General features: G+C 42.8%; 4 protein-coding genes across 4 annotated transcripts; 1 reads left to right on the forward strand and 3 right to left on the reverse strand.

The window, feature by feature from the left end:
- Positions 1–66: 66 nt before the first annotated feature.
- Positions 67–3,160, reverse strand: kbtbd12 (kelch repeat and BTB (POZ) domain containing 12). The gene is made up of 6 exons (XM_061292003.1): positions 3,018–3,160; positions 1,664–2,794; positions 1,329–1,599; positions 1,094–1,244; positions 826–1,023; positions 67–630 (listed from the first exon to the last, which is right to left on the reverse strand). Exons 2-6 carry the CDS (start codon positions 2,734–2,736, stop codon positions 464–466), a joined length of 1,860 nt encoding a protein of 619 aa, XP_061147987.1. The 5' UTR covers positions 2,737–2,794; positions 3,018–3,160; the 3' UTR covers positions 67–463.
- Positions 3,161–3,367: 207 nt separating this feature from the next.
- On the forward strand, positions 3,368–8,846 carry slc26a6l (solute carrier family 26 member 6, like). Its single transcript, XM_061292002.1, has 19 exons — positions 3,368–4,095; positions 4,182–4,321; positions 4,396–4,506; positions 4,572–4,747; positions 4,817–4,981; positions 5,450–5,602; positions 5,876–5,958; positions 6,030–6,177; positions 6,241–6,354; positions 6,426–6,503; positions 6,589–6,684; positions 6,760–6,866; positions 6,970–7,039; positions 7,119–7,211; positions 7,296–7,406; positions 7,480–7,863; positions 8,202–8,256; positions 8,324–8,451; positions 8,554–8,846. Exons 1-19 carry the CDS (start codon positions 3,791–3,793, stop codon positions 8,578–8,580), a joined length of 2,544 nt encoding a protein of 847 aa, XP_061147986.1. The 5' UTR covers positions 3,368–3,790; the 3' UTR covers positions 8,581–8,846.
- Positions 8,730–12,610, reverse strand: p4htmb (prolyl 4-hydroxylase, transmembrane b). The gene is made up of 9 exons (XM_061292015.1): positions 11,993–12,610; positions 11,792–11,873; positions 10,941–11,131; positions 10,763–10,859; positions 10,318–10,480; positions 10,042–10,227; positions 9,871–9,961; positions 9,671–9,794; positions 8,730–9,386 (listed from the first exon to the last, which is right to left on the reverse strand). Exons 1-9 carry the CDS (start codon positions 12,314–12,316, stop codon positions 9,184–9,186), a joined length of 1,461 nt encoding a protein of 486 aa, XP_061147999.1. The 5' UTR covers positions 12,317–12,610; the 3' UTR covers positions 8,730–9,183.
- A 537-nt stretch (positions 12,611–13,147) lies between these two features.
- LOC133161855 (myosin heavy chain, fast skeletal muscle-like) lies at positions 13,148–22,867 on the reverse strand. The gene is made up of 40 exons (XM_061290545.1): positions 22,707–22,867; positions 22,291–22,503; positions 21,985–22,128; positions 21,753–21,909; positions 21,519–21,546; positions 21,309–21,420; positions 21,109–21,201; positions 20,951–21,014; positions 20,780–20,878; positions 20,592–20,695; positions 20,377–20,515; positions 20,178–20,296; positions 19,950–20,099; positions 19,698–19,868; positions 19,318–19,624; positions 19,116–19,183; positions 18,948–19,035; positions 18,746–18,863; positions 18,559–18,682; positions 18,341–18,477; positions 18,003–18,258; positions 17,687–17,929; positions 17,427–17,603; positions 17,205–17,350; positions 17,020–17,110; positions 16,546–16,935; positions 16,330–16,456; positions 16,138–16,256; positions 15,853–16,049; positions 15,594–15,777; positions 15,363–15,528; positions 15,112–15,236; positions 14,718–15,026; positions 14,442–14,645; positions 14,225–14,350; positions 13,974–14,144; positions 13,783–13,887; positions 13,591–13,686; positions 13,382–13,513; positions 13,148–13,275 (listed from the first exon to the last, which is right to left on the reverse strand). The coding sequence occupies exons 2-40, from the start codon at positions 22,489–22,491 to the stop codon at positions 13,255–13,257; spliced, it is 5,808 nt and encodes a 1,935-aa protein (XP_061146529.1). The 5' UTR covers positions 22,492–22,503; positions 22,707–22,867; the 3' UTR covers positions 13,148–13,254.
- Between the last annotated feature and the right edge of the window lie 2,840 nt (positions 22,868–25,707).

Raw genomic sequence — 25,707 nt, forward strand, 5'->3', positions numbered from 1 at the left:
CAGTCGGTTTTATTTGACTAGTTTTTTTGTTCTCGACTACGCAAGAAATAGTAACGGCACACCCAATTGGTGATGTAGATAAGATGCATGTTTATTACAAAAATAGTTGTGCAGACATTTCTCACTTTACTGCATTCATCGACGTTTGACAAAAGGGATAAGGAATCACAAAAACTGCGGGGATACGATCTCCTGTCACCCTCAACATTTTAAGCAGTAGAAAATGGCAGAAGGGGGGGAAAAGGGAATAAAAATATATATATTATATATGTACTTCAAACTAATACGTATTCATATGAAACAGGACTTTTTCCCCTCGTAAATAATTTTCTTAAAGCTTTTCGACTAAATAATGTGCGTAGATCTCATGCGAGCGTCTTTTTGTATAATTTACTACTAAGCACACTTTTGAAGTGCTTACCAATTCAATTTCATCACAAAATCCAAGATGACTTTTTTTTTTTTACTGCGAAAGGTCTGCAGGTGGAGATATTAGTCCCCTCGGATTTAAACTTGCCACCAAGCAAACGTCGTAGTTGTCGTGCATCAAAGCACGCCGAGCGACAACCGTCCATCGATTGTCCAAGGTGTCTAGTTCCAAGATGTCTTTTGTTATATCATCGTGGCGATCTGGGAGTCACAAAACAAGCATTATTATGTTAAAACATCCTTTTAAAATCCACAGTGTTTGAGAAAAGTTCCAGGATGGGTGTACAAAAGAAATAGTTCTAAACTAAATTTTCCCTTCAGAGAAATCTCCTGAACCTTTCCAGTCCTGCAACTTTTCTGACACAGCCTGTATATGGACAAAGAAGAGAATCTCACCTGCTCCTTTGTAGTATCCGCACACATAAATCTTTCCTCCTACCACTCCTGCATTTGAGGCATTTGAGCGCAGTGACAGTTGAGCACATGGTAGAGCAGGTCCATCCCTCCAGTAATCCTCATCTGGGTTGTAGATCTCCACAGCATCAAGACAATGCCTTGACTGTCCTCGGTCCACACCCTCACAGCCGATACCCCCTATTGGAACCACATGGCAACTTTTCTGAATCTGCAACGAACCACTTAACTTTCCTCTGGTCATCCTTACCCATGACAACAATTTCCTCGTTGACCACAACAGCACTGCATCTGTATTTCGAGTACTTCATTGGACGCAGGTCTGTCCATTTATTTATGTATGGATCATACTCAAGAAGACGGTTGCTAAGGCGATCTGGTTCATCATCCATTCGGTATGACTGTTTAGTCAAGAGAGGGTATGACAAAGGAGATTTGGATTGTGCCTGGTGAATTTAACACATTCAAGTTAGTGTTTTTTTTACCTGTGGAGTTCTCCCGCCAATGACGTACAGGCGATCCTTCAGCCTGACCACGCTGTGATAAGCCAATGGTATTGGTAGAGGTGCTGCACTGCGCCAAGGTCCTCCTTGAATAGACCATCGCTCCACACAGTTAGTGATGAGAAGCTGGTTCTTCAGCTTCATCAGCCCACCAATCAGGTACAAGGTATCACCCAAGGAACCCAGTCCGTAAGAATCTCGGTACTCCGCAGATGTCAGGCGCTCCCAACTGCCTTGGGCTTCCACTTTGTACCTGGCAAACCAAAGGACGATAAGTGCCGTGCATTGTTGCTCGGTCGTCTTTTCAACCTTCTCACCTGTAGAGTTCTACATCCATTTCTTTTTGACGGGACATCCTGCGGGCACCTGCCTCCCCTGACACGATAATGGTATTGTCTTCGGTTACGACCCCCGCACATACATAGCCCAGAGCGTCTCCGTATCGAGGTGAAGTGATGTAGTAAACTCGACCCGTCGTGGGGGCGTAACAGAAGCTGCGTTCGCTGTAGTTTTCATATCTGGACCTGATCCCACTGCCGTCATTACCAATACAGAGCAGCAAATCGGTGGTTTCCATCCCATATCGCAATTTTAGTTTGCGTGGTACAGCGGAGGGATGCATCTCGACAACCTCCAAAGCTTGCCTCATTATCTCCAGACATCCGAAGTCAGCTAGCAAGGCTGTGTTCCTCTTCATTGTCTCTTTTAAATAGTCTGGGTTGATCAAGGGTAGGCGAACTTTCCTGAGGAGCTCAGGGAGGTGCTTGCTACGAACTTCTCCTTCCATCAGAAAACTGTGCTTGGCCCATCGAAGAACCACATCTAAAATGGTTTCTTCTTTTGAAATATTGAGATCATCTGAGCTGATCAACTGCCCTAGTTGGTGCGCCTCGAGGTCTAAAACTTCTTCATTCTGGCATACCTGGACAAAATGCTGCCTCAGATAGCGCTGAGCATGATCGGCAAGTTCCTCTACGCCCAGATCCCGGGCAAAGTAAAAGACGCCGAGGCAGTTGGAGGCGTCCATATTGTCAGTCATGTGCTGCTGACATTGGGTGAAAACATCATCCATCTGAAACAGAAAAGCTGCAATCGAGATTCCTTGCACGTTGGTGTTGGTGAGAGGAAGATCTGAGCTGTACATGTAGTTCAGGAGGAGAGACAAGCTGTCGGCCGGGGTGTCTCGTAGGAAAATGTCTCTGTTGTTGCACTCACGGAGGCCACAGGTGAACATAACCCGAAAATAGGGACTGAAGGCAGACAGAACCAGGCGGTGACAGGGAAAGCTCAAGCCCTCGGCAATCAGCACCACATCTGTTAGGTGCTCAGTCTCCCTCATCTTCCTTAACTGCTCAAGCAGAACCTGTCCATGCTTGGCTGTGAAATCCATTTTCGCTTCGAGGTCGGAGTGTGAAAAATCAACGGACTTGTAAATACTGGGTCTAGCACTAAAACAGAAATAGTGGTAGTATCAGAGTCATTTTTTTCTTCACAGCTTAGCTTTTTGTAGATTTCGAGTGAGGCATTCTCATGATTCGTAATACGATTTCAGTATTAGAATGAGAAAATTCAAATATCTCCGTTGGCAGATCATAACATTTTTAACTACATAACATGCATATCCATTTCATACACTGCTCAGTTAACGTGATAATAGAAATAAAGCCTTACCAAATTCATCAGCTTCCCTTGCCGCCTGCCATCTCAGAAGAACATTGTAGATCTTGTTTTTTTTTGTTTTTTTTATGGGACAGCATGTGTTATTGTCATCATTCGGCAGTAGGTCTGAGTCACTGCAGGAGGCAAAGATATGTCCCCCCTCCACTTCTCTGGGCCTCTGAGCTACTGACCCCAAAATAGACGCTGTTTTGGTGGCCTATATCTCTTAAAGGTTAAAGTTCTTCTGGTCAGGGTAGGTTAGCGTTTAAAAATGTGGCATCATATACTCGTAGATTGATTTCAATTGGAATATATTTCATTTAGTTTTGGTTTAGAACCATTCAGAGTTTGTTTGCCTGGGTCACATGCGCTCTGCTCCGGAGTGACCGTAATGAGAAGCTCATAGCTCCGACTCATATTTCATCGTTGCACTTTATTAAAGGCCCAGTACATTGTAAGCATGCATGCATGCGTGTGAAAACAGACCTAACAATATTTTTATATTTTCCTTTAGAAGCAAATCCTGGAAAGTCACTTGATACGCATATTTACGTAAGGCAATTGAGATCAGCTTTTTATTTACCACCTGGTTGCCGACAGCAGAGTAAAACAAATTAAAACATAGCCGCATGTTGGACGTTTACCTAACAAGATGACATGACACAGTTCATTAGCCTCACATTTGCCTCCAAATGAAAAGTGAACCGGATAAACCGTTGCAACCAGCCATTTTCACTTCCTGTGAGTTAATATTTTCTCCTTAACAAACATAATCACATCCTTTTATGCAAAGTCTACCAATCACTGTTCCTCCCACAACATCCTGGCCGGAGTTAACCATTAGGCAACCCGATATGCATAAACAGATAAAAATGAAGCGCGGTATCAGATTTACAGATGACAGCTTTGGAGTTGTTTTGAGTATTGTGCTGTTAATAAGACACATTTTAGGTCAAATGGACTCAAGATATAGAAAATATAAAATTGAAAGGGAAGTGCTGGATGAGCAGGGACTTGACGAGTTAGCACAGAGAAAATCGTACGTTGACAATCAACCGTCTGTAATTCACCATCTTAAAGATTCCATCAGGTAAGGCAATTTTACTTTTTTTTTTTTTTAAATGTGTTTATAAATACTGCTTAGACATTTCATCAGTTAATGTACACAAATTGCAGATGCACAGTCCCCAAACTTAAACACGGGATTTTGAGTACTTTTCCCGTGTTCTATTGGCTGCCCAAATATTCTGTCTGGGATGATGGCATCCCAGATTTCATTTCTGGAATTAGTGTTGGAATAATGCATCTGCCACAAGGTTGGATATTCGCTCATCTTGACCATTTTACCGTCCTTCATTTGAATGGTCTAAAATGACATATTTGATTTTAGGGATGGCTTACGCATTATTGGCCTCACTTCCTCCTGTTTTTGGCCTCTACACTTCTCTCTACCCAGCATTAATTTACTTCTTTTTCGGAACATCACGTCATATTTCGATCGGTGAGTAGAAAAAAAACGCTATCAAGTTGGGTACTGCTTGAAATAGCACCTTGTTTGTTCCACAGGTACATTTGCTGTGCTTAGCATCATGGTGGGTAGTGTTACTGAGAGACTTGCTCCAGATGTTGATTTCCTGAAGATGAATGGAACCAATGTCACAAGTGAGGTGGACATAGCTGCTCGGGACTCGTACAGGGTGCAGGTAGCTGCTGCTACCACTGTCCTGGGAGGACTTATACAGGTATGATCAACAGGATGGACAATCTCCCCATTTTAAGGTCTTTCACCTATATTGTATTTTTGTGTTTAGGTTTTGCTGGGTTCACTCAAATTCGGTTTTGTGGGAACGTACTTATCAGAACCTCTGGTGCGAGCTTATACAGCTGCTGCTGCCCTCCATGCTGTGGTGGCGCAACTGAAATACATCTTTGGGGTGTCACCAGCACGCTTTAATGGGCCGTTGTCATTGGTGTATGTAAGTAAGAGGTACTCTGCATCTCCCTTATAAATACGTTTGAATTTAATTTTCATTTTAATTTGAACCAACCAAAACATAGCCTCCCAAATGCAACTATTTGATTACTAAATAAAAAACAAAAAACACAAATATGTATTTCTAATTCATAATATAGATGATAAATAAATAAATAAATAAATAAATAAATAAATAAATAAATAAATAAATAAATAAATAAATAAATAAATAAATAAATAAATAAATAATAGAAATTAATCAAATAAATAAATAAAAAATATCATATCAATCTCTAATTTGGATTTATCTCCCCCTATGATAAAATAAATAAATACCTGCTTCTGCTTCCCATGTATGAGGATGTAGATTCAATTTCAATATTAAAATAATAATTAACTCATACCTCAGTTAGACTATTGTGTTAATGTGTAGTATAACACACCCGCTCTCTTTCTTTCCACTAATCAGACTCTAAAAGAAGTTTGCCGCTTGCTGCCGCAGACGCACCTCCCCACTCTGGTTGTCAGTGTGATATCCATGATATTGCTGATTGCGGCAAAAGAGCTCAACTCCTTCCTGAGCCCAAGGCTGCCAGTTCCCATCCCAGTGGAGCTCATCACGGTCAGTTGACACAAGGACACGCTTTCTGGAGTGTTCGTGTTAGCACATCAGCGGTTTTAGACAGGCTCTAAGAAACATACAGAGTCAGCAGCAGAGATGAGGGCCTCTATATTTGTGCACTTGACAGCAAAAAAAGGGACAATTAATAATTAACTTCTCTTTCAGAATATGATCCAATGAGGTTAAATTAGTTAGAATTCTGCTGTGTATAGTAGTTTGATATTATTTCCCCCCCTCAGTGTTAATTAATATCAATACCTTATCTTTTTGCAGATTATAACAGCAACTCTAATATCAAACTATGCCCAGTTAAACAGGAACTTTACTATTCCAGTTGTTGGAGAAATTCCGAGTGGGTAAGCATCTTAAACATTTTTTTTGTCATGATCCTTCCTTGACCTACTTTCTGTCATCTTTTACTCCGCAGGTTAAGTCCTCCAATTGTACCAAAGGTCAACATTTTCAGTGAAGTTATTGGAGATGCTTTCGCGCTGGCTCTTGTCGCCTACGCCATATCAATTTCTCTCGGGAAAATATTTGCACTGAAACACGGATACAAAGTGGACAGCAACCAGGTGCAGCAGACTTGACAGTGCTTTGATGAGTTCTGCAAAGACAAACTATTTGCACTGTTACAGGAACTAGTGGCTTTGGGGCTCAGCAATACATTTGGTGGATTCTTCCAATGCTACGCCGTATGTGCATCCATGTCTCGGAGTCTCATTCAAGAGAGCACTGGTGGAAAAACACAAGTGAGTGGAAGAGTAGAAACAGAATAAGATGTGATTCAGTAGATTCTACTCATTTCCTTGTGCTCCTACAGATGGCTGGAATAACATCGGCTGTAATTGTTTTGGTGACTATACTGAAACTTGGTCCACTTTTCCAGGAACTACCAAAGGTTTCCTGCACGACTAATTGCTTTTAATCCTTTCAAAATTCTATGCTCAGATTTTAGAATTTGTAACCTTGTTTTATTTTTTTAGGCAGTTCTGGCGTGTATCGTCTTTGTGAACTTGAAGGGTATGTTCAAACAATACTCAGATATTGTTATTCTATGGAGGAGCGACAAGATTGATTTGGTGAGGGGATGACAACAGTTGGACATATTTTGATTTGTGTTGAATGTGGACTGACTATTGTATCGTGTCCCTAAGGTGTTGTGGTTGTTCACGTGGGTGTCCACTTTGCTCTTCAATCTGGATTTGGGCCTTGCTGCTGCCATTGTGTTTGCACTCTTTACTGTTATCTTCAGAACCCAGCTGTAAGACTATGGATTTTTTTTTCTTTATTTATTAAGCTCTCTTTAAATTATCGTGATATTAATGTGGCTAATGTCGAGCTCATTCCTGTTCTTTCATTTTTAGACCAATTTATTCTGTTCTGGGAAATGTTGAAGGTTCAGAACTGTATGTGGATATCGAGATTTACAAGGAGGTAGGACAGACCAAAAAAAATTAATGAAAGCCTCCCTTTACCTGCATCAAAATATATCATTCATATTTGTGTTTTGCAGGCAAAAGAAATTCCAGGTATTATAATATTCCGCTCTTCTGCTCCAGTATACTTTGCTAATGCCGAACTGTACCTAGAAGCGCTGAAAAAAAAGGTTGGCAGTTTTTGAGAATAGTCTTAGTAGTTTCCCGATAAATTATTCATTTATTTATTTTTCCTTCTTTTGGTTTTATTCCAGAGTGGACTTGACATCAATAAAATGATCATCTATAAGAAGAGACAGAAAGCCAAAGAGAAACGTAAACAAAAAAGAAAAGCGAGACGGGCTCAAAGACAAGGCAAGGGAGAGGTAATGTTGTAACTGTAGCCCACGTTCGCAGAAATGAAAAATTATTTAACAGGATGTATGTGTTTCTATTAAGAAACTTCCTGACCAGTCAGCAGTATTCTCTGTGGAGGAAGAGGCCAAAACCTGGAGAGAAAGCCTGGTGAGAAAGGCCACAGAAGCGGAGAACTGGACCGAGAGAAGAAATAGCAGCGTTTTTATAAAACCCACTACAACAGATGGTCAGTGTAGATGGGAGTACTTGAAGGGAGGCGATTCTGACAACACCAGTTTAGAATGCGAGCAGATGGACAGTGATGCCACCAATCGGGACTCCGGCTGTAAAGACGCGATGAGTCGTGACCTGGAACGCATCTCTCTCGGGTCTCTAGGCAAATGGACCTGGGACATCCACTCCATTATTCTTGACCTCTCCACGGCTAACTTTATTGACACAGTGGCTGTGAAGACCATGAGAAATGTAGGTTTGCAAAAAAATAATAATAATAAATTGCAGAATATTTTGAGTCCCATTCATATAAGAAGTACACAAAAGATTGTCCATATAGGCTTTTTTTTTAAAAAATTTAAGTTTGGTGAAGAATGTGAAAAAAATATGCCCAGAATAAATTCCAGATTTTTCTCGTGTATGTGGACAAATACTCCCACAGACACACAGAAAGTCTTCCAATTATTTATCACGTTTTATTAAACATGATAATTGACCAGCTGCCCCAATACTTTTGTCCATAAATTATTTTTTCAGCTATCCAAACTCCCTCCATCCATCACTGACTCACATCCAATATCCGTTTTCAGATTTTCCAAGACTTCAGCACGATCGATATTGATGTTTACTTGGCAGGTTGTCAAGGTAAGCGGTGTCACACATCTCAACCGTCCTGCCACTTTACATACCTGTCAATGGCTCTTCTCTTCAGCTTGTGTGGTCCAACAACTGGAGCTTGGCCACTTCTTCTCTGACTCCATTACAAAGCGGCATTTATTTGCCTCTGTCCACGATGCCGTGCTCTTCAGTCTGGACCGTCACGGATTTGACTCATCGACGGTGAGTGTGATCTGAATATTTCATGTGATCTGACATTTAATGGCCTGTTGCACTTTTGAGGTTCATTGTATACAAATGACCTCATATGAGCTCTTGTTCTAGGTTATGGACCGCAACACCAAGCTTTAGGAACCTTAACCAATCAGGACATCTGGTTCTCCACAAGGTGGGACTTTCCTACAACTAATGGCATTTAGTCTGTTAGACTCTTTTGGTAACTCACTCATTCTGGTGGTAATTAATATTGTGACTATGGCTTTTCCGTAAAACAGAAGGCATAGAATCTTGATTTTTATATTTGATCACACATCGGAAACACAGAGCAGTTGTATAAAGAAAATGACAAAAATAGAGGAGCCTCGTGTGTTACAATAAAAAAAAATAAAGGATTCAAGCAAGAAAAACAAGGCAACATGCGTCACACGGTGTGTGTATATTTTTGGTCGTGGTAGCAATACTTAAAATGTTTTCATCGGCAATCTCAGTCAAGTGCAACAGCAAAACATGTAGAGCTATTCCATGCAAAGGGTCCTTTGGATGACTTTTTAGTGCAACATTCCTAAAAGGGGGAATCTAACTATACACAGTCAATTAAATAGATATCAAGCAAAACTTGACAAAAGTGCCTTAGAAGTTGCATAAAGCCACCATGACCTCATTCCCTGAATACATTTTGCGGTCATCAAACGGGTTGTGTGCAGGGGAGAGGGGGGCAGGGGGTTCCATTCTGAGCTACAATTCTTGATGGATATCGGAATTCCATGTCAGATCTTCATCAACCTCATCATCTGGCCGATTGGACACCAGCTGCTCGTAGCGAGCCTGACGCTGGTAATCTGGATCGATATTGATCCATTTATTGGCGACCCACTTAGTGCCGTGGGTGACCACACAGCCTCCGTGCAGAGCATATTCATCCTGCTCGCCAACCCAACCTGCAGGGAAAAAAATACATCACCCCTGTGATTATGTTGGGGACAAATAAAATAATTCTTAGTTTTTCTATTCTCATTACTTAAACTTTACAATACTACTCATGCATTGGCGGAGCTAGGATTCTTTTTCCTTCAGATACCTAATATTCAATTAACTGGTCTGGTACCTGAGGTGGTCCAAGCATATATCAGGGGGCCAGTGGGCCTGTGGTCTCCCCTCTAGCTCCGCCACTGCTCGTACGCAACTAAAGAATGCAACTGAAATGCACTAAGGAGCACTGTACCTTTTCCGTCTGAAAGGTAGTTGTACCAGAACACAGCTTTCCCTTTGGTAGGTTTCACCCTTAGGTTACTCTTGTCACAATTCCTTCTGGTGTCCATGAGATCGACATCATTCTGAATGAGAGACTTAAAGAAAAATCTTGATCATCATCAGCCATGGTGACACTTTCCCGAATTTCCATCACCTATATTCATTACGTACCACTTCATCAAAGGTCCTATTGTCTGCCACCGGGAATGCGGTCTCCCCGCCCCCCTCAACAGAGTTCAGGTAGAAGAGAACAGTGATGTACCTGAGTGTGCGTGGAGTCATAGAAACCAACGTTGCAATGGAATACAAAAAGCTGATATCACACGGGTGAAGTGCTCTCACCTGCAGGACGTCTCGAAAGGGGTGGAGGCGTTTGCCGCCAGACGCGTGTGAGTGCAGGCGGTTTCTGGGTAGAATGGTCCGCTGTCGTGATGGGCGTGATAGTGCCCGCCCTTCTCATAGCGGACCACCTGAAGCGGCTCACTGAGGTCCACCAATGTTGTCGGCAGACGTGTCAGGCGAGTCACCCTTGCGCATTAACAATGGCTTTAACTTTTGGTGACAAAACCTTGCAATAGAATGGTAACAGAAGGAGGTGGTGCTTCATTTCTTCCTCACCTTATTTTAATATCTTGAAGGACCTGATGAGCTCCTTTTCCCTGGTATAGCCAAGTGTGCCTACTATTCCTCACCAGCTGGCTCCTTTTAACCCCCTGTTGCAGCAGAAAGCGCTGGAAGGCATCGCCACTCAGGAGCCTGAACTCTTCCAAACTCAGCAAACCTTCAGCAAAAGAAATACACACCTGTTTTGAAAACCATATTTGGTACCTTCGCACAATGTAATGAGACCTAATGTGCCAGTTGAACAATAATAATAATAATAATATTGATAATAATAATAATTATTACTACATATAATATTGATAATAATAATAACAAGACTGATTACAATAATAATATTAATGATAATAATTACAACATATAATATTAATAATAATAACAACAACAATGGTAATAATAATGATAATAATAAACAAATCAAATTTACTGAGTGACTCCTTACCATTCCCATCTTTGTCTGCATTGAGCCCGGCATAGATTTCTTGCAAATTCTCTGGCGTGAGCCAAATACCGTCCCTCACTCGGGAATGAGTCAGTATCTGTCAAAGGCAAAGGATAGGATGAATTTGACAAGTCTGTGCTAAGAGACTCCACATTGTATGTCACAATCATGATCACACCTCATGAAGCTGCAGCTGTCCGTCCTGGTTAATATCGAGAAGGTTGAAGATCTCCACTGGGCTGAGGTCCAGCTCCTTGGCCAGCTCCTCCTGGCCATCCTGCACCATTAACTGACTTTCCATTAGACCCTTCAGCTGTGCCAGCTGCATTACAATTCGACACTCATCCTCTGACAAGAACCCAGGGATCTCTGCACAACGACACACACAGTTGTAGCTACAAAAAAAAACGTTACACCTTCAAATTATTAAAAGCTTTCCCTGAAAATAAATCTTCATTTTTGTGCAGTTTCCCCAGGAACTTATTGACTTGTTACAACAAATCCTCCAAAGTTAAACACGTGTTATTAAAGGAATATTTTTCCCTCCAGAATATTTCATTTGAACTTAAAATTGTACCACTTCAGGAAGATTCCACTTTGACGATTCTACTGTACATAATTATCTAACTAAAGATGCATTGGGCCGTTTTTGCTCCAGGATACCTGACCCACTTGACAATTTGCTCATGCATTGCTGCTTCTGTTCCCCCAAGAGATGCACTTATGTCATCTGTACTCCATCCTGGGAGTATTTAGCCGAAATTGGGTCAGATGTGAAAAGGAAGCTTTATTTAGAGATTTATCGTATGAGAGTAGATATTTTTGCAGAACAATACACATTTATAATGTGCCGTGGCTCAGTAAAGCTTGAGAATAAAATAACCAATCCATCAGAACAGCTTACAGTATAATGCAGTTAAGTTCTACTCCACTGCAAACTTCAAGTTATAATAACAAAAAAATAAATTGTTAAAAGCTTTTTTGTGTTTCTGAAGACTGACTTTGTTGGTGATTTGAAATAGTGCTTACCAAAGAGCAGAGGTTTCAGACTCAAAGTTCTCATTTCGTGGACTTTTCCAGGCACTAATGACACTTTCTGAACATGTCCCACCTGGCAAATAAATGGAGATGATTATTAGATGCGCGTGTTTTTTTTTGCGATGCAGAATAATAATGGCATGGTGGTAAATATTCGTGACGCATCACGGCAGTACAGCCCAGCCTACTCACTCGGATGCCCTCGATGCGTGGGAGAAAAATGTCACGCGGCAGCGGTGCCTTCGATGGCGGACGCGGCGGCTGTGGGTTCTGCTTGTCGCGAGGAGGACCCGGCCTGGCGTCCTCCTGTCCGCTGCTGTAGTGCACGTAGAAGAGGAGGGCGATCACATTGATGATGTAGACGTGGAAGAAGACCATCACCACCACGAAGTATGAGCGGGAGCACACACTGGTCTTCGGACCGGGGAGAGGCTCGCAGGGCGGCCGGCCAAGCCGCGAGGGCGCACTGCTGCTGCTGCTCGTGGTGGTGTCCCCCGCCTCCTTCTGGTTGCTCATCGCGGGGCTCAAGTGGTGGTTAACGAGGCGTCAGCTCCGAGGTCCATCTGACGGATCAAATGGACATTTTTACGCTTCAAAATCCTTGACTAATGTCAAAGTGAGCGCTCATAGTTCTGCCACTAGTTTATACCGCAGTCGGTTTGTTTACACTGCACCAAATTCTCTTTGGCAGCGAGAGTAATGCGCATCCAGCACTGTGACGCTTGCTTGGATGATCCCTCCCCCAAAAAATGCTCGACACACCAGATCCAGCATCAACTGAGTTGTCAAATCATGGTTCAGGACTGAAACCCAATAGTCGTCTCCATGTGCGAATATCTTTACGATGGCAATGCAGGGGTGAGAGCAACAGCATCGAGGGCATCCGAGTGAGTAGGCTGGGCTGTACTGCGATGCAATGCTGACCTCTTGTGAATTGAAAAAAAAAAATATATATATATATATATATATATATATATATATATTTGCATGGGCATAGAGTAAATGGCTATAGAGTCCACAAGGTGGCACCAAAGCACTACGTTCCTTGCAGCTCCAGCAAGTCCAGTTGTATCTGGCTGATTCATATTAAAGCTATTATTAAATTATCTAAATATAAAAAAAATATATTATATATATATATATAAAATATTAAAATATTAAAATATTAAAATATTAAAATATTAAAATATTAAAATATTACAAATGAGAATATGAAAGAAGAAGAAGAATTATTAAAAATGACATTATGAAAGAAGTGGACAAATATTTGAATATTTGATGGTATCTTAAGTTGTGCTGTTTGATATCTCTTGCTACTGGAAAAGAAGGAGCATGACCCTGAGAAGCTTCCGCAAGCTATCTAGGCTTTATTGACAGAGTCACAACATGTTCAACAAAGTGGCAACAAGAAAATCATATTTTATGACTCTTGCTGCATCACGTTGATTCTCTGCTTACTCTTCAGTTACCTTGGTCTGCAATGACAGAAGTTTGGAGAAAAGGAAAAAAAGACACCGGTCAGATTTTGAGATCGGCTTAGGAGAGGGAAATTTTCTTTGACAAGATTGTTTTTTTTATTACCTTCACCATCTCGCGGCTCTTGACTCTCAGCTTGTTGACCTGGGACTCAGCAATGTCGGCTCTCTCCTGAGCCTCCTCCATCTCATGCTGAACCTTCCTGTACCTGGTCAGGTGAGAGTTGGCCTGCTCCTCCTGTACCGAGGTCCACATTTCAGTTATAACGTGGCTCGCTGATTGACAATGTTAAGAGAATCATCAGGGATACTTACAGCCTCCTCGGACTGCCTCTTGTAGACCTTGACCTTCAGCTGCAGTTTGTCCACCAGATCCTGGAGCCTGTGGACGTTCTTCTTGTCCTCCTCAGTCTATTGGAATCAGCATTGCTCATTTTAAAACCACTCTTTTGTCATCTATTGGTCACACGAGTGACATTTGCATGAGTTGATGAAGTTTCAACCTACCTGGTAGGTCAGCTCCTTGACTCTCCTCTCGTATTTGCGCACACCCTTGACAGCTTCAGCACCACGCCTTTGCTCGGCATCAACCTCGCTCTCCAGTTCACGAACCTTTTGGTGAAAGGGGTTTGATCTTGTTAAACCACAAAACTCCTGGAATAGGATAAAAAAATGTTCCGTTCTTTGGGACAACCTACCCGAGCCTCCAGTTTCTGGAGCTGCTTCTTGCCACCTTTCATGGCCAGGCTCTCAGCCTCATCCAGGCGATGCTGCAGATCCTTGACGGTCACCTCCAGGTTCTTCTTCATCCTCTCCAAATGAGAGCTGGTGTCCTGCTCCTTCTTCAGCTCCTCTGCCATCATGGCAGCCTGAATGTTGTGAGAGGAAATCAGGATTTCATGGATGTCCATTGCTGGAAATTTCATTCTGTTGCAACAAGATGACTTACATCAGTGATGGCCTTCTTGGCCTTCTCATCAGCATTTCTTGATTCCTGCACGGCATCCTCCACCTCACCCTGGACCTGGACCAGATCAGATTCCAGCTTCTTCTTGGTGTTGATCAGGCTGGTGTTCTGAAGAAAGAATTGCCAAAGATTCGTTATCCAGCTATTCTATAATGTCCACCATTGTTTGGATGTCGGCTTGTCTTCATGAAGTGTTTACCTGAGAGTGCAGAAGCGTCACACGCTCGCTGGCATCGACCAGCTCAGCTTCAGCCACTTTGCGGCTTCTCTCCGTCTGTTCCAGAGCAGCTCTGAGCTCCTCAATCTCAGCCAACATCAGGTTGTTCCTGCGCTCCACCATGGCAACCTGTTCCCTCATTTCCTCCTGACCTCTAATTGCGTCATCAAGGTGCAGTTGAGCATCCTAAATGAACGTTCAAAGATCAGGTTCAGTCCAAGTCTGTCTTTAACCATGAATAAAAAGGGATGGATGTACCTTGAGTTGTCCCTGGACGTTCCTCAGCTGTTTCTGGGCTTCAGCTGCCTGGCGGTTGGCGTGGCTCAGCTGAATCTCCATCTCATTCAGGTCTCCCTCCATCTTCTTCTTCAGTCTCAGGGCATCATTCCTGCTCCTGACCTCAGCATCCAAAGTGGTCTGCATGGACTCGATGACGCGCTGACTGTTCCTCTTGATCTGCTCCATCTCCTCATCCTTCTCCGCAAGCTTTCTGTCAATCTCACCCTTGACTTGGGTCAGCTCCAGCTGAACGCGAAGAATCTTGGACTCCTCATGCTCCAGAGTAGCCTTGACAAAAACAAAGCATGTTTTTGCTGTGGCCTCTGGATTTAAATGAAAATTCTACACACCTTTTGGTTTCCCTGAAACATACCTCTGCCTCTTCAAGAGAGGACTGCAGCTCAGACTTCTCGGTCTCCACAATCTTTTTGCTCTTCTCCAGTTCGTGAATGGTTTTGCCGGTCTGACCAATTTGTTCCGTCAAGTCTGAGACCTCCTCTGTAATAAAGCATCATAACAAAAGACTTATTTTCAATTTTCTCAGCTTTGTAAGGAAAAAAAGTGTTTGGTCAACTAAGATTCGTTAAAAAAAAAAAAAAGATTCTGGTGAATATTTTGGCTCACGTTGCAGATTCTTGTTCTCCCTCTTCAGGGTCTCCAGATGGTCCAGAGCTTCTTCATAGGAATTCTTCATCTTGAACATTTCAGTGCTGAGAGAGCGGGCCTCCTTCTGAGCTCCCTCCAGTTCAGCCTGGCTTTCCTCATATTTCTGCTTCCACTCAGCAAGAACCTGAAAGCATTTAAAAACGTGATTAATACCTTTTGGAGACCGCAACTGAAATAATCTGAACAGACCTTGTCAAAGTTCCTCTGCTTCTTGTCGAGGGCGGCAGCCAGAGAGTTGGCTCTCTCCACGTCGATCATCAGATCCTCAACTTCACAATGAAGTCTCTGTTTGGTCTTTTCCAAAGAGGCGCATTTTGCGTTCACTGCCTCGATGGACTCCTCTGCGTCCTGGAGACGCTGAGCAAGCTTCTTCCTGCAAAGACGCATCAATTGGTGTCATGAGCGCTTTAATCGTTGGGATCATTTTCGTTCCCTTGCTGTAGCTTACTTGGCCTCCTCCAGCTCCTCAGTGCGCTGGATGGCGTCCGTCTCATATTTGGTTCTCCACTGAGCCACCTCGCTGTTGGCCTTGGACAATGCCCTCTGCAGCTCAGCCTTGGCCTCCAGCTCCTCCTCATACTGCTCTCGGAGCAGGTCGCAGTCGTGACGGGAGGACTGAACGGCGTGGGCCAGGGCGTTCTTGGACTTTTGAAGAGGAAGGAATTTTTCCGAACGTTAGAAAAGTCCAATAGAGAAGTTGGGCAGAAGACCTGGATTGAAAATGTTCACGTACTTTAACCTCCTCTTCAACGTGCCTCTTGAGCTCTTCAATCTGCTGGATGTGAGCCTGCTTGCTCCTTGTCAGCTGAGAGATAAGGGCCTCTTTCTCCTCAAGCTGGCGACTGATTTCACCTAAGAGGAAAATATTGGTTTTTATACGCCTGCCATCCTTGAGGCAAACGTAGATACTGAAGATATCTCTCACCGTGCTCGGTTTGAAGTCTTGCCCTGTGGATACCAACGTCATTGAGCTGTCTCACATGTTCATCATTTTTGGACTTCAGCTCGCTCAGTTGATCCTCAAGGGAGCGGCACATTTTCTCCAGGTTGGTCTAAACAAATTTGATTTTATAAGAAACATTAGAACGCGGCACCATTGCCAAACTAAGCTGCCATGAAGTAAACGGTGGCGGTTCTTAACCTTTGATTTGGAGATGTTCTCCATGTTGCTGCTGAGGTCATCAATCTCCATCTTGTATTCGCTCTTCTCCTTCTCCAGCTTCTGTTTGATGCGCTGAAGGTTATCGATCTGCTCGCCGAGCTCAGCCACGCTGTCGGCCTGCTTCTTGCGGAGAGCCGCGGCGGTGGCCTCGTGCTGCAGGGTGGACTCTTCCAGGTCGCGACGCAGCTTCTGGAACTCGGACTCGCGCTTCTTATTCATCTCGATCTGAACAGCTGTGGCGCCGCCGGCCTCTTCAAGTCGCTCGCTGATCTCCTCAAGTTCCCTGGAGAGATCGGACCTCTGCTTCTCAACCTTTGCGCGAGCGGCCCGCTCGGCTTCAATCTCCTCCTCAAGCTCCTCAATACGGGCCTGAAATTTGTATTCCCCAAATGATGAAGTCCATCGTAGTCAAGATTGCCACCACATTGGTGCTTTTACTATCCATGAACCAACCTGAAGTTCCTTGATCTTCTTTTGGTGCTGAGCACTGAGGGATTGTTCATCCTCAATCTTGCTAAGAAGCTGGCTTGTTTCAAAGTCCTTCCTGTGTAACAATACAACAATAAGCGTTGTCATTCATCTTCCACAACAATTCTTCATTGAAGCCGTTGAGTCATTGAGAGTCAGCGTTCTCTTACTTCTTGATTTTCTCATCAGACTGCTGCTTGTCGTTTTCCAGATCCATGATGGTCTCATGGGCCAGCTTCAGATCTCCTTCCAGCTTCCTCTTGGATCGCTCAAGGTCCATGCGGAGCTTCTTTTCTTGCTCCAGGGATCCTTCAAGCTGTTTAGAGTGTGGCGCATCATTATTATTGTTTAGGAATTATTTTTGATGCGAGGCTTAATCTGTTATGACTTACATCATCCACTTGCTGCTCCAGCTTGGTCTTAGCCTTTGTCAGAGTGTTGACTTTGTCTTCCTCTGCCTGAAGGTCATCCAGGGTCTGCTGGTGGGCCTCTTGGAGGGCCTTCTTCTCTTTGGACAACTTGGCAATGGACTCATCCAGAGTGGCCATCTCCTCAGTCAGGTTCTTGGCCTGCACAAGTTACTTCACGTTAATTTCAATGACTGCAGTGTTCTGAATGCTTTGTCAAGTGCAAAAGAATGCAAAGAGCAAACCTTGTTCTCTGTGGCATGCTTCTCCTTCTCAACTTTAGCCAGGGTAAGCTCCATGTCATCAATGTCTTTCTTCAACTCAGAGCACTCGTCCTCCAGCTTCCTCTTCTTGGCCGTCAGCTCGGCGTTCACCTCCTCCTCATCCTCCAGCCTCTCAGAAGCCTCTTTGACTTTGGCCTCAAGCTGGATTTTGGCTTTGATCAGCCCCTCGCACCTTTCCTCTGAATCAGCAAGAGTTTCGCCCTCCTGGAGTCACAATGATATAGTTTGGTTAGATAATTCATCAACGCGTTAAAAAATAACTCCATGTCTCACTTACAGACTGAATCTGCAGCTGCAAGTCATTCTTCTCCTGCAGGAGAGACACCATCTTCTCCTCCAGTTCCTTCTTCTTGGCCAAGGCCTTTGCAAGGTCCCCCTTGGTTTTCTCAAAGTCTTCCTTCATGGTGGCCATCTCCTTTTCTGATTCCGCGCTCTTGAGCAGAGGCTTGATCTTGAAGTACAGCTTCATCCATGGCCAATGTTTGACATTGGTGAATGAGCGGATGTTGTACTGGATGGAGTAGATGGCCTCCCTGACAAAATGGAAGCAAAGACTCATTGTTTTCTTCTTTGAAGGGAAGTGTCAGGAGAATATGGACGGTCAGTGTAGTGTACCTCCTCTGCATCATCTTAACAAACTCCTTCCTCATGACGTAACCTCTGCAGAGAGCCTGAGTCATGGTAACCAGGATGGAAAGTTTTTCATCACGCATCTCCTCAAGAGCACCCAGAAGACCGGCTTTGAAGAACACCTGAAAAACAAGCAGCCATGCATTTCTAAATGAAGTGTTGAAGTCATATGTCGACAGGTTCATCCCTGACTGACAAATTACCTTGGTGTGTCCAAACTTGTACTGAGTCTGGTCAACATCAAGAGAGCCCAAGAGTTTCTCTGAAGCCTTTTTGTTGTCAATGAACTGACCCTCAGGAATCACACTGGCATTCAATACTTTGTATCTGATTGGAGGGAAGTTGGCGGTTACTTCATGTCATTGAACGCCATCTGATATTAATCAATACCTCTGCTTGAAGTCACCATAGAGGATTCTGCTGGGGAATCCCTTTCTGCAAATCCTGATACCCTCCAGCACACCGTTACATCTCAGCTGATGGATGACCAGGAAGTTCTCCATCAAACCTTGAAAATGAGGACAATTCAGTCTCAGAGTTTTTGTTATTGTACCGTAGTCTGAATACAACTCTAATATTAGAGAGGGCGTACCTGGAGTCTTGGACTCATTAGGAATCAAACAACGCACAAAATGAGGATGGGTGCTTCTGAGGTTGGTCATCAGCTTGCCCAAATTCTCCTGAAATGTGACCAAAAAATGGATGTGTAAGTAGTGGAAGTCATCATATTCCATACATGTGTCTGGGGGCCGACGCTTACTCTGAAAAGAGCTGACACGGTCTGGAAAGAGCCACCCTTCTTCTTGCCCTTTTTGGCACCGGCGTCGGCTGTAACGTGAACATGACGTGTAAGTTTTTATTAAGGTCTTTTTTTTTTTTTGACAAAATCTAAATGAAAGTTTATCAGTGCATTATTAAAACGATAGAAATACAACATGTACAGTTTGATAACATAACTTTACCTTCAGCGCCGCCATGTGCGGCATAGAGAAGAGCCAAAAGCTTGGTAGAGGACTTCTGGTAGAGCTGAACAACTGAGTCGTTCAGGGGGTCCTTGTTCTTCTCCAGCCAGCCGGTGATGTTGTAGTCAACAGTGCCAGCGTAGTGAACAAGAGCAAAGTGGGCCTCAGCTTTGCCTTTGGCCGGCTTTGGCTTCTCAAACGACTTGGTTTTGCCAAGATGCTGGTCGTACAGCTTGTTCTTGAAGGTGACGTCTGAAGCCTTGGGGAACATGCACTCCTCTTCAAGGATGGAGAAGATGCCCATTGGCTGGAAGGACATTTCGTCTTTTACTATCGCGTCAATGCACTTCTTTCCGAGTTTGGATGGTTTTCTCATTTACCTTCTCAATAAGCTCAATGCAGGCAGCCAAGTCCATACCGAAGTCGATGAACTCCCACTCGATTCCTTCTTTCTTGTACTCCTCTTGTTCCAGCACAAACATGTGGTGGTTGAAGAACTGTTGCAGTTTCTCATTGGTGAAGTTGATGCACAGCTGCTCCAAGCTGTTGTACTGTGACATTAAAAACAAAAAACAGTTTTGAAGTGGATGGAATTTTGACCAAGCTTTCGATACTGTATGTCCTACACTTACATCAAAAATTTCAAATCCAGCAATGTCCAAGACACCAATGTAGAAGCTTCTGGACTGCTTGGTGTCCAACATCTCATTGATTCTGACCACCATCCACAAGAACATTTTCTCATAGACGGATTTGCTCAGAGCTGAGACTGAATTGTGAACCTTAAATGATCAAGAAAAGAAGTTCGAAATGTTGTCATTTGAATGCGTGATAGCCATTTTGATTTCACACCCTCATACCTGTGGCACAGTCTGGCCCTTGGTCACATATTCATTTCCGACCTTCACTCTGGGGTAACACAGAGCTTTGAGCAAGTCAGCGGAATTCAGACCCATGAGGTAAGCGATTTTATCTGCCACTGTAAATGAAAAGCAACAGTATTTCAAAATCGATATTACAGGAAACAGAAGTTCCTTTCGAATGTCTTCTATTTCCTACCCTCAGTGCCATCGGGCTCAGCCTGCTCCTCTCTTTGCTTCTGCTTGAACTTCATGTTGCCGTGATGCATGACAGCGCCAGTCAGCTTGTACATGGCTGCCTTCTCATCAGCGGTGAATCCCAAAATGTCGATGGCAGTCTGTAAAGAAATTATATACCAGTTTTATACACCGTCCATTGTGGTTTAAGCTCACTGACAATATAGTATCACTTACATCAGTCGCGACGAATTCTTCAACGTCATCGATACTCTTGACTGTGATTTCACCCTGACTGATCATTGGGAAGTCATAAGGATTTGTGGTGATCAGGAGTCCCTCTGTAATGAGCGTGGATGTTAGGACATATGCGTGTACAGGAATTAGCTAAATGGAGTAAAGTATCAATATTCACTAGTCCACACCAATGAGATCGGGTTTGTGGCCGGTCATGAGTTGGTAGAAGATGTGGTAGCTCCTCTCAGCAGACAGCTGGAAGGTCACACGAGACTTCTCCAGCAGGTCTGCATAACAAGGCAAAAGTCAGTTCAAAATAGTTCCCTCCAGCAGTAAAACTATTTGGACAGGTTCCTTACATGTTTCAATATCTGCAGAAGCCAGCTTTCCAGTTGTTCCGAAATGGATTCGGATAAATTTACCCTACAGAAGAATGCAGGTAAAATTTAGGGAAAAAAAAATCTTTTCACAACAGTGTCTATTCTAGAGAGGAATGATTTTGCAAAGAAAAACTTACAAAGCGAGATGAGTTGTCATTCCTCACAGTTTTGGCATTACCATAAGCCTCCAGCAGGGGATTTGCTGCAATGATTTGATCCTCCAGCGAGCCCTTAAAAATAGCCATACATTGATTGGACGTTACTATCTGCAGTATGTGTTCTGATATATTTTATGAATATAGATATAAAAATAGCCACATTTATATAGATAACATACCTTCATTTTACTAGCCGATTCCTCTTGCTTCTTTGCTCCAGCAACTGCGATTGTCGCAAAGTACTGGATGACACGCTTGGTGTTCACAGTCTTTCCTGCACCAGATTCTCCGCTGGGTTACAAAATGGATTTCAAGACATTTAATTCAAAATGACCCAAATAGTGTAACAGTTGCCATGCAAATCAAAATACGCTTTTGTTTGCACTTACGTAATCAGGATTGACTGGTTATCCTTATCTGTAAGATATCAACAAGGTTTACAATTTAACTGAAAATAATAGCATAGGTTTTTATTTTGCCGTGCAGCGTGATAAATCCTAGTCGATTGTACTAAATAGGCATTACCTGCCCAAAACAGGCCACACAATTATAAGTACTTTTCAAAACCGTCTCTTGACATGAAAATCTTATAATGACCAGACCATCCAAAATACTCTTATTACCTTGGAGCATGAACTGGTAGGCATTGTCAGAGATGGAGAAGATGTGGGGAGGAGCCTCGATCCTCTTCTTGCCTCTGTATCCTGATACGACCTTTGAGTCATACACCGGGAGCCACTTGTAGGGGTTGACAGTGACGCAAAACAGCCCGGAGTAGGTCTGGAAAAAGCATATCACAAATGTCAAGTCATTCAACAATTTGCTTCCATTGTCTGTCTTTTGAAGGAAACTCACGTAGATCATCCATGCTGCGTAACGCTCTTTGAGGTTATACAGCACAGAAGCCTCGCTGAGGTGGGTCATCATGACCATGTCCTCAATCTTATCGAACTTGGGTGGATTCATTGGGTGGATATCGTCCTCCTTTACAGTCAGAGTCTGGCACAGAAGTACACGAGTGAGGTCGTTATTCAGTTGTCCATGCTTGCAATGATTTGGGAATAATTGAGGCTATTTTATGTGCACAAAGCAAGTTCCATATGTTCCTGATGTAAACATGTATGTAATTCCTTCCATCATGGATCATTTGGTTTTCCTCACCTGATGGTCGAGTGTTTCCACGGTAGCTTTACCACCCTCTTTCTTCACCAGTTTACCCTTGAGGTACATCTCTTTGGGTTCAACCACAAAGTAGGCCGTTTTGGCATCAAAGGGAGTGTTTTGAGCTTCAATTCGCTCACGTTCTGGCTTCCGGAGGTAAATGGCCGCCGGGCCAAAACATTCCATTTCTCCGTCTCCCATGATGACCTGTTACTACAATCGAGCCAAATAATCCAAATGATTTGTTTTTGTCAGCAAAATATTTGGATATGTTACATTTTACAGGGTGAGTTCTGTTTTTGAAGTCACATAAACACAGCAGTTGTCATGCAATTTAGCTGAAAGCATGATTATAACATTTTCAACAAAAGTACATTATGATGTTACGTTCATTTCCAAATGTGTAGCTAATTTACCTTTGAGGACACAGCCACGTATGAAGAAATTCAGAGAGGCTTCAGTGCAGACTGTGGGGCAAAAAAAAAATCAAAGTATGGTGAGGCTCACAAAGCCTTTTAACATACAGTGCAACTTCAAAATATTCAACTCCAACTGTTGCTTTTTTTCTTTTAATTCAATTTTTGTTATAACTTTGACTCATATTACTTCTTCTCCACCTAACATAATTATTTACTGTTTTACACAAATAGTAACGGGAGCTTTGACCAGCCTCTTGTAACACAACTGTCGCTTAGCTTTTTGAGCAACCTACCTTCGATGGATGTCTGTCATGAATGGATTCTTTGGCTGCCTTTTATACTGTAGGATAGGACGTCTTCACATGCACCTTGCTCTATTTGGTCATGTTGCTTGGCATGCTACTTGAGAACTTCTTGCATCTTGCTGCCGTATGAAATGTCTTCCTTGTTGGATCCTTGACTGACAACCTTTGGATTCATCTCAAAAGATGTTAGCACTTGCAATATATAATTATTCTATTATACATCTACACCCGATGATATAATATAGCTTGCTCCAGAATCAGTTGTGTTATTAAAAGGAGCCAACAATTTCATGTATAAAATGTTTCACAATGCATTTAAATGGTGTAACTTGCACTGTATTGTTGGTAAAAACTGCTGAATCTGCAACTCAGCCGTCTGAATATGGAGTGTGTAGATTCAGCCTTTGGTTAAGAGCAGGTGCAGACAGGTCAAAGGTGTGACTGATAGCTCGGTTTAATAGTGCCTGGCACAGCTGCGGTGCCTTGCTATGCTCTGGAGGACCTCTAAAATATCAGCCGTATACTGTTTCAGAGTCCATACAAGTCAGAAATGAATCAAAATGTATCAGTGCCATTGAGCTTCGAAGAAAGGGAGGATCGCCAAGGGGTTTATTCTCCCGACAGTGCCAGCAGCTATTCTCGTTTCTTCCTCTTAAGGGACGCACAAGGCGGTTACAGACAATCCCCAAATGTAACTCACTGAGTGACGCATTCCAGTTGCACTTTCTTAAACAGATTTGGTGGAGCATCGGGTTATTTCTTCCCACATACCATCGATATAAAGGATGCGGTCAAAGGTGGTCTCGGTAAGCCAAAGGCTTTTTGCTAAAAATGTGGCACTTAACCAGCACCATTGAAAGTAGCGTGGAGACACATTAGGGATTGCTGCCATTGCAAAACGGCTCGAGTTACGGCAGTGAAAAACAAGAGGAAATTCTAAAGGGGTTACCCGCAAGATATACTGAGCTTCTGTCTTCAATAAATATGTGTCACACGATACCCACTCGGAAATCTTGCGTCTTATTAGGGCAAAACTCAAATATAGCATCAGGCCCGTGTTGATGCTCAAGCCAAAGCCACATGCCCGAGAGGCTTATTGTGTTTTTATGGCCTTTTGATCTTTGTCTGACACGTTCTTTATTTGTCTAGGAGCCGCAACTGCGTTAAGGATAACGAACCGAGCGGTGAGCAGGGTTCCAATTCAAATTCACTGTAACATCCATTTTAAACTTTTTTATTCAGATCACCGAGTTATTTTGCGCATACACTTTTTTGAATGTTGATACAGTCTGTCATTCGGTAACCATTCGGCATTTTTTTAATGCTTGTCTTCATCGGGTAATCTTTGAGACACTCGAATTTTAAAGTCGACACACTACCGGACCGGATCCATGTTTTGGGCTCATGATTCATTTGATTATGTTCAAGACTACCTTACAAGTTTGTCGTTGGATGCGGACCTCTCGTCTAGAGTTCATCTTCTGGCGGCTCTTTTAGGATTAGTGTGTGAAAAGACGAGAGCTTAAGGGGTGAGGAGGTGTGGTCTGACTTGATACTTTGAAGGCTGATGCTTGATTTAGATGACAACTGGCCTCATAGTGCAACCGGCTTGTTTAAAATAACACATTGACCCATGTGTCACTTTGATCAAACAAGTCCGTCGATTGAATTCATTCTTGAGAATGAAACACCTTTTTACAGATGGATTGATTTGCTGTCAATCACTGATGATCTGTGTCAACAATGTGTGTGTGCATGTGTGTGAGGCCCTTCCATCTTTATAAACACCAGAGGGGCGTCAAATGGCAGAAGTGCAACACATTTCTTATGTTACTGACTTCTGTTATCAAAATGCGGCGGCACGTTAACACTCAGTGCGACTGTGCATTAAGACAGTCACACTTGCTACTGTAAGGGGATTTAATCAATGCAAACACTATCATGTTTTAAGGACTGTTGGATTATGTGTTTTAGTTGTGTGTTTTGTTCTTAGTGAGGTTGTAAAACAGGCAATCCCTCTGTTCAGAAGAAGGTGAGCCAGAGCATCACAATTATAATTACTGTTAAAGGTGTGGATATTTATTTAACGGTTTTGATTCTTCTCTTTGCTGGACCTAAAAACATAAAACCGAAATTCAATGTTGCGTGTATTTCCTTATATACGGTGGTGCCTTGAGATATGAGTGACCCAGCTTGTGTGTTTTTTTATGATTTACAATCTTTTTAATTATTTTTTTGACTTGCGAGCAAAAATGTAAGTTATGAGCGCTGTTTGTTGACAGCTGCGCACACCAAAAGAAGCAGCTATATATCAATTGAGGTGAAGCAAAAAAAAGTCGCAAAAACTCTGTATGTCTTTACATTCATTTTAGTTCCATTATTACAAATAAATAGTACATCTCTTCCTTATTAACGTGAAAGAAAACCAACGTAGACCAACAACTAACCCTAAATAGTACATCTTTGCCTTATTAATGTTAAAGAAAACCAACTTAGACCAACTTACAATGAAGAAAAACTTTCTTGACAGGTTTACTAGTGCATGAATTTGCCTGAAATAAAAATTGATAAATGACAGCACCAGTGCCACCAACTGTGCACTTACACTTGTATGGCAAAGAAACTCTGTGCCCCACCAACGGCAAATTCATATCTCAGGGCACCACTGTCGTGATTACTAAACTACAGAAAGT

The sequence above is a fragment of the Syngnathus typhle genome, linkage group LG11, assembly GCF_033458585.1.
Source record: "Syngnathus typhle isolate RoL2023-S1 ecotype Sweden linkage group LG11, RoL_Styp_1.0, whole genome shotgun sequence".
In the NCBI taxonomy this organism is placed as follows: domain Eukaryota; kingdom Metazoa; phylum Chordata; class Actinopteri; order Syngnathiformes; family Syngnathidae; genus Syngnathus; species Syngnathus typhle.

What these genes read in the sequence shown, in the direction of transcription:
- slc26a6l (XM_061292002.1), top strand. Translation starts at nt 3,791, where the DNA reads ATGCAAAGTCTACCAATCACTGTTCCTCCCACAACATCCTGGCCGGAG. An exon ending in TCCCAGTGGAGCTCATCACG is followed by an intron (nt 5,603 to 5,875) that starts GTCAGTTGACAC and finishes ATCTTTTTGCAG; the next exon opens with ATTATAACAGCAACTCTAAT. An exon ending in GCACTGGTGGAAAAACACAA is followed by an intron (nt 6,355 to 6,425) that starts GTGAGTGGAAGA and finishes GTGCTCCTACAG; the next exon opens with ATGGCTGGAATAACATCGGC.
- LOC133161855 (XM_061290545.1), bottom strand. Translation starts at nt 22,491, where the DNA reads ATGGGAGACGGAGAAATGGAATGTTTTGGCCCGGCGGCCATTTACCTC. An exon ending in TATGGTGACTTCAAGCAGAG is followed by an intron (nt 18,683 to 18,745) that starts GTATTGATTAAT and finishes CCCTCCAATCAG; the next exon opens with ATACAAAGTATTGAATGCCA. An exon ending in GAGGAGCTGGAGGAGGCCAA is followed by an intron (nt 15,778 to 15,852) that starts GTAAGCTACAGC and finishes GCGTCTTTGCAG; the next exon opens with GAAGAAGCTTGCTCAGCGTC.
- p4htmb (XM_061292015.1), bottom strand. Translation starts at nt 12,316, where the DNA reads ATGAGCAACCAGAAGGAGGCGGGGGACACCACCACGAGCAGCAGCAGC. An exon ending in GACAGCTGCAGCTTCATGAG is followed by an intron (nt 10,860 to 10,940) that starts GTGTGATCATGA and finishes TGCCTTTGACAG; the next exon opens with ATACTGACTCATTCCCGAGT. An exon ending in ATAGGACCTTTGATGAAGTG is followed by an intron (nt 9,795 to 9,870) that starts GTACGTAATGAA and finishes TTTTTCTTTAAG; the next exon opens with TCTCTCATTCAGAATGATGT.
- kbtbd12 (XM_061292003.1), bottom strand. Translation starts at nt 2,736, where the DNA reads ATGGATTTCACAGCCAAGCATGGACAGGTTCTGCTTGAGCAGTTAAGG. An exon ending in TTGGCGGGAGAACTCCACAG is followed by an intron (nt 1,245 to 1,328) that starts GTAAAAAAAACA and finishes TTGACTAAACAG; the next exon opens with TCATACCGAATGGATGATGA. An exon ending in CGGATACTACAAAGGAGCAG is followed by an intron (nt 631 to 825) that starts GTGAGATTCTCT and finishes TGTGACTCCCAG; the next exon opens with ATCGCCACGATGATATAACA.